The sequence below is a fragment of the Emys orbicularis genome, chromosome 16 (assembly GCF_028017835.1).
Source record: "Emys orbicularis isolate rEmyOrb1 chromosome 16, rEmyOrb1.hap1, whole genome shotgun sequence".
In the NCBI taxonomy this organism is placed as follows: Eukaryota; Metazoa; Chordata; order Testudines; family Emydidae; genus Emys; species Emys orbicularis.
The window spans coordinates 30,670,315-30,679,453 of record NC_088698.1 but is presented as its reverse complement, the minus strand read 5'-3'; the positions used below and the strand labels follow the sequence as shown (position 1 = coordinate 30,679,453).

The window sequence follows — 9,139 nt, the reverse complement described above, 5'->3', positions numbered from 1 at the left end:
TTGTTCCTAGATGTATACATGTACATTTAGCCACATTAGAACACATATTGTTTCCTTGCCTCCAGTTTACCAAGCAAGCCAGATTGTTCTGAATCCTGTCCTCCTCATTTACCACCCCTACCAATTTTTTGTCATCTGTGAACTGTATCAAGGATTTGATGTTTTCTTCCAGTGTCACTGATAAAAATGTTAAATCGCATAGAACTAAGACCTGATCCCTGTGGGACCCCACTGGAAACACCTGCTCAATGAGGATTCCCCATTGACAGTTACATTTTGAGACCTATCCGTTAACAAGCCTTTAATCCAGTTAATGCGTGCCATGCTAATTTTATAGCGTCCTTGTTTTCTAATCAAAATGTTGTGCCATACCCAGTCAAACACCGTAGAGATGTCTATTACAATCGATACTATTAACTTTATCAAGCAAACTTGTAGTCTCATCAAAAATAGATATCGTTAGTTTGACAAGGTCTATTTTCCATAAACCCATGTTGATTGGCATTAATTATATTACTCTCCATAATTCTTTATTAATCAAGTCCTGTATCAGCCTCTCCATTATCTTTCCTGGGACTGATATCAGACTGACAAAACTATAATTACCCAGATCATCTGTTTACTCTTTTTAAATATTAGCACAGCATCAGCTGTCTTCCAGTCTTCTGGAACATCCCCAGTGTTCCAAGAATGATTGAAAATCAGTATTAATGGTTCAGTGAGCTTTTCAGCCAGCTGTTTTAAAGCTTTTGGATGCAAGTTATTTGGACCTGCTGATTTTAAAATATCTAACTTTAGTAGTTGCTGTTTAACATCCTCCTGAGATACCAGCTGAGTGGAAAGAGTGTTATCATATGACATGACTACATCATCCGTTTTTTCCCAAATATAGAGTAGAAATATGTATTGAATACTTTGGCCTTTTCTGCATTATTATTGATGATTCCACATTTCTATCTAGTAATGGACCAATACCATTGTTAGATTCTATTTGTTTCTAATAAACTTTAAAAACTCCTTGTCCTTAACACTGCTGCCAACAGATTTCTCCTTGTATCCCTTAGTTTCTATTATCAATTTTCTACAATTTCTAGCTTCTGATTTAATTCATTACTATCAATTTCCCCTTTCTTCCATTAGTATTAGTCTATTTTCACTTAAGGCTTATCTACACTAGGGTTTTGGATTGCTAGGTATCTCACTGTAAAAAAACAACAAAACCCCACCTTTTTTGCAGTGAAGGCATAGCAAGGGCCATAACTATACCCCGCACATAGACAAGCTCTGAGTCACTGGTGCTATGCCATCTGTGCCTGGCCATTGCAGCAAACATGCCCCAAACAGTAAACACAGTAAGGACTAATTAACTGGAAGGTTTCTTTTAATTAAGCCACTTTTAGCAATAATGCAGTGGAAAAGCATGGAGCTTTGACTTATGAGGTTCTAACCTCTATACAATGTTTTTTTTAATTTTTTAGAATTTTTGGTTTAAAATGTAGAATTCAGGCCAAGAGGGAATTTACTCCTCTCCCAGTATAAGTTTCGACATTTGAAAACATGCTACCACCCCACCAAAAGCAAATGTAATTGGTGGCACTAACTACCCTTCCCTGGTGACAATGGACATGGTTCTCCATTTGCTTCTCCCAGTTGCACTCTAGCATGTGCATCATCAGAAAGAATTGGAAAGGCCACACTAAAAATCTGGAAATACAGATTTCTGTAGATTCTGCATAGCTTAAAAAGCTACTGGCCCTCAAGTTTACAAGGACAAATGCAGGCAGCTGGTGATTTACTCCTGGCCTCTGAGCATAGATGTCTTGCTCTCGCCTTGTCCTGTTTGTAATATTTGCTGATAGTCTCTCTTTGCTCTGAGTGCACTGCAGCAAGAAGGCAAAGGCACCGCAGCCCCTTTAAGCCACTCTGGCAGACTATAGGGACTATAAAGGGGGCAGAAATGTCCCCTGAGAAAACCCTTCATTAAGAAGTTTCCTCACCTGGCATAGAATGGCCACAACAACCCTACGTCACCCCTCAACCTCAAGCATTAAGGGATATACTGGGAGTCGGGAGACGAGAGGGTATGTTTGCAGCACACGGCATTCTGGGTATTCAGGGCTGATGGCCCACCGAGGGCCTTTGCGGCCAGAATGCATGCGAGTGTCAGAATGCAGTGTCACTCATTCCGAAATTAGCTCCACAAGATCCACAGTGGCATCACGTCTGGGCAGTTTTCTCCCTGGCCTTGGCCTGCATTTTCAGCTTCAGTCTGACATCCCCTGCGTGAGTCAGAAACAAGCCTACGTCATTTGGGGTCTTTACCCACGGCTCTTGGTCCTCAAAAGCTCCTGATACGCAGATGTGCACCATATACAGGACTCTAGAGAATATCCCTGCTGTTTCCTGGAAGGTACATGGTCCACAAGATACGCAAACAGACAAGCACAACCCGTGCCTGTAGATTCCTCCCTGATGTGACTTGTTTGACTCACCTCCTGGGGCTCAAACCAGAGGGATATTTGGCCCTTTTGTTCTTTTTCCTGTTAAAGAACCAGTAGCATTATTAACAGGTAATTAGTACTTTACTTTATAATGTTCAAAGTACTGAATGTTAATAAATTAACCCAATTAATGTTGCAAGCCGCATTTTCAAGTGAACCTTTAGTTTTGTGTCTGTTTTAACTACAGATACAAATTTGCAGATGCAATTAACTGCTGGCACTATAAGGCCTGAGAGGTCACATCCATCAAGCAGGGGTGGGAGTGGCCAAGAAAACAAAGACCAAGAACCCAGTGCCTGACTGTATTTCCCTGAAATCTAGTTCATGTGCAGTTGGTCCCTTTGCTTGGCATTTTAAAAATATCCAAAGGCACTTGTCCAGCTTGCAAAATAAAGGGCTCCAAAATTCCAGCATCAAACCTGGAGCCAGAAGCACAGTGAGCGCTCTAAATCCACTAGGGGCTGCTCCACTGATTCCTCTCTTGTAACTGTAGTGTTCAGTATTAAAATATACCTGCCAATAGCAGAGACCCACTTCTATTTAGTCTGACACATTCCTCAGAGGTATGGGGACTCCTTAAATAGCTGGAGGCTAATTTTAACACCAAAAGGGGTAGTGGGCCTATCTATTGCCTAGCAGAGGTGATAATGTCATTCCAGTGAGGAGTCTGGCAATCAACACTATATTCTAATGTTCTAGATCCACTGTGACGGGTTGGATCACAGAAACCCCCTTGGGAGCTGCCACCCAATGTGCAAAGACTACCCCTGCTTCTGTTTTCCCTGCCAGCTCAGGACTCCAGCACCCTGTCTTGCTGAGCCAGACACTCCAGTCTGCTCTAACAAAGACTCAGGGTCTGGATCGCTTGTCCCAAAGCTGCAAGTTTACCTGAAAACCAGCTCACAGTAGTGTGCTTGTCCTTAGCACTCAGATGCCCAACTCCCAATGGGGTCTAAACCCAGATAAATCCGTTTTACCCTGCATAAAGCTTATGCAGAGTAAACTCATAAATTGTTCGCCCTCTATAACACTGATAGAGAGATATGCACAGCTGTTTGCTCCCCCAGGTATTAATACATACTCTGAGTAAATTACTAAATAAAAAGTGATTTTCCAGCTTCCATCCAGGACACACCACACGATCCATTGTCTACAGCCAAGCTCTAAGATATAACCGCATTTGCTCCAATCCCTCAGATAGAGACAAGCACCTACAAGATCTCTATCAAGCATTCTTAAAACTACAATACCCACCTGCTGAAGTGAAAAAACAGATTGACAGAGCCAGACGAGTACCCAGAAGTCACCTCCTACAAGACAGGGCCAACAAAGAAAATAACAGAACACCACTAGCTGTCACCTTCAGCCCCCAACTAAAACCTCTCCAGCGCATCATCAGAGATCTACAACCTATCCTGAAAGATGATCCTTTACTCTCACAGATCTTGGGAGACAGACCTGTCCTCGCTTACAGACAACCCCCCAACCTAAAGCAAATACTCACCAGCAACCACACATCACTGAACAAAAACACTGACCCAGGAACCTATCCTTGTAACAAAGCCCGATGCCAACTCTGTCCACATATCTATTCAAGTGACACCATCATAGGGCCTAATCACATCAGCTATACCATCAGTGGCTCGTTCACCTGCACATCTACCAATGTGATATATGCCATCATGTGCCAGCAATGCCCCTCTGCCATGTACATTGGCCAAACCGGACAGTCTCTACGCAAAAGAATTAATGGACACAAATCTGACATCAGGAATCATAATACTCAAAAACCAGTGGGAGAACACTTTAACCTGTCTGGCCATTCTTTGACAGACCTGCGGGTGGCTATCTTAAAACAGAAAAACTTCAAAAACAGACTCCAACGAGAGACTGCTGAGCTGGAATTGATATGCAAACTAGACACAATCAACTCAGGGCTAAATAGGGATTGGGAATGGCTGAGCCATTACAAACATTGAATCTATCTCCCCTTGTAAGTATTTTCACACTTGCTTCTTATCAAACTGTCTGTACTGAACCATCTTGATTATCACTTCAAAAGTTTTTTTTCTCTTACTTAATTGGCCTCTCAGAGTTGGTAAGACAACTCCCACCTGTTCATGCTCTCTGTATGTGTGTGTATATATATCTCCTCAATATATGGTTCACTCTATATGCATCCGAAGAAGTGGGTTGTAGCCCACGAAAGCTTATGCTCTAATAAATTTGTTAGTCTCTAAGGTGCCACAAGTACTCCTGTTATTTTTGCGGATACAGACTAACACGGCTGCTACTCTGAAACTATATTCTAATGTTCTAGGACTACCAAGCTTTTTCTTGAACAAAGAGACCCATATTTGGTTTCAGATTGCAGCTGTGTTGCTTTTTGGAGGTTGGATGCTGCTAGCATTTGGAACAGTTCTTACCTTGTCTTGGATTTTTTATCCCAGGGACTTTGCCAGAGGAGGGTTATCTGCAAAACATCTGCAAACAGCTGCAGGTATTTACCTTTCAGAAGATGGAGCTGTTCCTTCGGGTCATTACAACTCTAGCCTCATTCATATTGTCTGTCACTCATGCTCCTGAAAGCTCCAGTGACACCCACAGGTTAGTGGTGGTGTCCAGCAAACTGAGCCAACGTGGCAGCGATAATGATAATGAGAGTTCATGGATACATCTGCCTGTGTGAAATCCATGCTCACCTCTCTTCAAGTCTTCTGTAGCCAAGTCTCCCCTCATCACCCCTCCAAAAAATGAACAAACTACTTTCTGAAGCAGGATCTTCACTCAGTGGTTTCCAACTGCCTGTTATCTGATGTTGGAAGCTCTGACATTTTTTGCACTGGTATAATTGCAGGCTTGCTTGTTTTTTACCTCCCGCCAGTGATTGGCACAATCTTGGGACTGCTGATTTTTCCATGTAGTTTGGATTCTGCATTCGCTAATGAAATTACATACAATGCTGGGAAATATAAGCTTGGCTGGGACTACATGGTGGCTATCCTGGATGTCGTACTACCATGTTAACTGCCAGTCATCAGCAGATACAATTTAAATGAGGTCAAGTCCAAGATCTTTTTCTCTACTGCTACAGAAAGTATAATTCTAGTAAGAGAAGATGAACAATAAAATCCTTCAGTAAAACTAGTGTTTTATGATTGACTGCTCCATGGTTTTGTACAGATAAACAAAACCAGGGCATAGCCTTTTCTTACCCAACATGCACCAGGCCGCAAGGAACCCCCACCTTAATGCTAGCAGAATGGTGGGCCAAATCCTCAGCTGGTGTAAATCTGCATAATTCCATTGAAGTCAAAGAGCTACACAGCTGGTAGCTGAGAGCCTGACCCATTGTTCCCATAGCAGTTGGTAAACTTTGTCTCCTCTTCACCCAAAGCAGCTTTGTTTCATTCTTTACAACGATCAGTTTCCATTGTCTGTGCTGAAAAGGAAGGAATGGGCAAGGGGAAGCTCAGGGGTGACAGCACTGGGAGTCCTGGCAGGCAGACCCATAGCACAGCAGTAGCATAGAACAGCATCTGGCTGAGGCTTGATTAACGAGCACTGGCAGACAGCATCTGTCCAGTTCCAGATAATGATAGGGTTAGACCAGACTGGAGACCAGAAAGGGGCAGGGAATGGAGAGAAAAAGGCAGAGCTGTAGCCAGGTACAGGCTAGGCAGTGGTGAAAAGGGGAGCAGATGGATCTGGCAGTGAAAAGAGGGGAGCCCTACTGCGGGTGGGATGGGAAGAGAGATGTCCCTGGCAGGAGAGGGAGTTAAAGAAAAAGCAATGGGACCTTGAAAGCGGAGGGGAGAGGCAGGAAGTTCTGGAGAGATCAAACAGGTGCAGATCTCCTCTGACAGACACCTTCAGCAATAGAATCATAGAATCATAGAATATCAGGGTTGGAAGGGACCTCAGGAGGTCATCTAGTCCAACCCCCTGCTCAAAGCAGGACCAATTCCCAACTAAATCATCCCAGCCAGGGCTTTGTCAAGCCGGGCCTTAAAAACCTCCAAGGAAGGAGACTCCACCACCTCCCTAGGTAACGCATTCCAGTGCTTCACCACCCTCCTAGTGAAATAGTGTTTCCTAATATCCAACCTAGACCTCCCCCACTGCAACTTGAGACCATTGCTCCTTGTACTGTCATCTGCCACCATTGAGAACAGCCGAGTTCCATCCTCTTTGGAACCCCCCTTCAGGTAGTTGTAGGCTGCTATCAAATCCCCCCTCATTCTTCTCTTCTGGAGACTAAACAATCCCAGTTCCCTCAGCCTCTCCTCATAAGTCATGCGCTCCAGACCCCTAATCATTTTTGTTGCCCTCCGCTGGACTCTTTCCAATTTTTCCACATCCTTCTTGTAGTGTGGGGCCCAAAACTGGACACAGTACTCCAGATGAGGCCTCACCAATGTCGAATAAAGGGGAACGATCACGTCCCTCGATCTGCTGGCAATGCCCCTACTTATACAGCCCAAAATGCCGTTAGCCTTCTTGGCAACAAGAGCACACTGTTGACTCATATCCAGCTTCTCGTCCACTGTGACCCCTAGGTCCTTTTCTGCAGAACTGCTACCTAGCCATTCGGTCCCTAGTCTGTAGCTGTGCATGGGATTCTTCCGTCCTAAGTGCAGGACTCTGCACTTGTCCTTGTTGAACCTCATCAGGTTTCTTTTGGCCCAATCCTCTAATTTGTCTAGGTCCCTCTGTATCCGTTCCCTACCCTCTAGTGTATCTACCACACCTCCTAGTTTAGTGTCATCGGCAAACTTGCTGAGAGTGCAGTCCACTCCATCTTCCAGATCATTAATAAAGATATTAAACAAAACCGGCCCCAGGACCGACCCTTGGGGCACCCCGCTTGAAACTGGCTGCCAACTAGACATGGAGCCATTGATCACTACCCGTTGAGCCCGATGATCTAGCCAGCTTTCTATCCACCTTACAGTCCATTCATCCAGCCCATACTTCTTTAACTTGGCAGCAAGAATACCGTGGGAGACCGTATCAAAAGCTTTGCTAAGGTCAAGGAATAACACATCCACTGCTTTCCCCTCATCCACAGAGCCAGTTATCTCATCAAGAAGGTTCTTGCTTTTTGTCTCTGTGATTCCAGTTCACAAGCAAGAGGGCTGGTTTTCACCCCCTGTAACTCCTCCACAAACTCACCCTGGGATCTAAGAGTCAAGCTGGTCCCATTCCATCTTGTGCATTATCACCAGTAGTAAAGGCAAATTGGGCCCAACACTGGTGCAGCTGATGTAGCAAAGGTGCAATTGACTGGGTTGTAGTGAACAGTTCTGCTGAGGAGCAGGGCCGGCTCTGGCTTTTTTGCCGCCCCAGGCAAAAAAGCCTCCGGCCGCCCCCCCCCAGCGCGGCAGGGGAGGGCGCGGGGGGGAGGGCGGCCAGAGCCCCGGGGGGAGGGCGGTGAGCCCCAGCTGGGGCTCCGCTCTCCCCGGCGGCCGGGGGGAGGGCGCCGGGGGGGAGGGCGGCCGGAGCCCCGGGGGGAGGGCGGCGAGCCCCAGTCGGGGCTCCGCTCTCTGCGGCGGCCAGAGCGCCGGGGGGAGGGCGGCGAGCCCCGGTCGGGGCTCCGCTCTCCCCGGCGGCTGGGGGGGGAGGGCGGCCGGAGCCCTGGGAGGAGGGCGGAGTGCCCGGCCGGGGCTCCGCTCTCCCCGGCGGCCGGAGCACCGCGCTGCCCCACTCCAGGTGCCGCCCCAAGCACAAGCTTGGTGGGCTGGTGCCTGGAGCCGGCCCTGCTGAGGAGACACCACTGTGTTGCTGGGTACTCCAGCGCCATGAAGAGCTCTGGATTTGCATGAAACTGAAAATCTCAATCCTTGAGCTACTAAAGCCTACATATGGCACAGACATAAGATATTTAGATCTAGTCAGAATACTTGTCACCAATCCTACCTTATTAAGAGGAAGCCACACCTCTGAGGCAATCCCATTTCCCAACAGAGTATTACTGAGATACTGATAGGAAACTGGAGAAAACACTGCACAACATGATGCAGGATATCATTAGCAGTAATCATACTGCTGTAAATATACACTGCGCTTTGCAAAAGAGTAAATGTATTCCCTGCTACAAAGAGTTGGAGCTAAAAGGGTTAAAGCAAGAAGTGCACTTTTAGAGAGTCCCAGACATTGCAATGATTTTTAGATACACATTGGAGACTTCCCTTGTCAACAGTTTAATAAGCCTAAACATGCCTCATTGAAGATTAAAACAGTTTGCACCACTGCTAATTGCAATTTGGATAACACAAGCATGTGTTAGTTTCTCTCACACAGCAACTGTACAAGTTCTTTCCAGACTAGGAACAAAATATGTTACAGGAACAACTGGGTAAATCTTCTGAGATTTTCACTTTTGGATTATATTTGTGGAATTATGGTATGGTATAAACAATGAGTTGTTTTGATGACTCTTCATCTCTCCTGATGGTGCAGTAATGAAAAACCCCTTTATAAATATCTAGATGCCCCCTTAAAACACACACAATTAACAAGAGGCACCAGAACAAGCATCTCTGAAGATGTTACATTCCAGGATTCAGCAGCGAGCTCTATTTTGATTTGATGTCCTCTGACACTCTGAGGCTGTTTATAGGCAGAATGAATGTAAT

At 45.5% G+C, this 9,139-nt stretch overlaps 1 protein-coding gene across 1 annotated transcript; it reads left to right on the top strand.

The window, feature by feature from the left end:
• The first annotated feature begins 2,359 nt into the window (after window positions 1-2,359).
• On the top strand, window positions 2,360-5,630 carry LHFPL7 (LHFPL tetraspan subfamily member 7). Its single transcript, XM_065417992.1, is given in 3 exon segments — window positions 2,360-2,410; window positions 4,869-5,001; window positions 5,386-5,630. Coding segments are annotated over 3 exon segments (429 nt in total).
• Window positions 5,631-9,139: the final 3,509 nt, after the last annotated feature.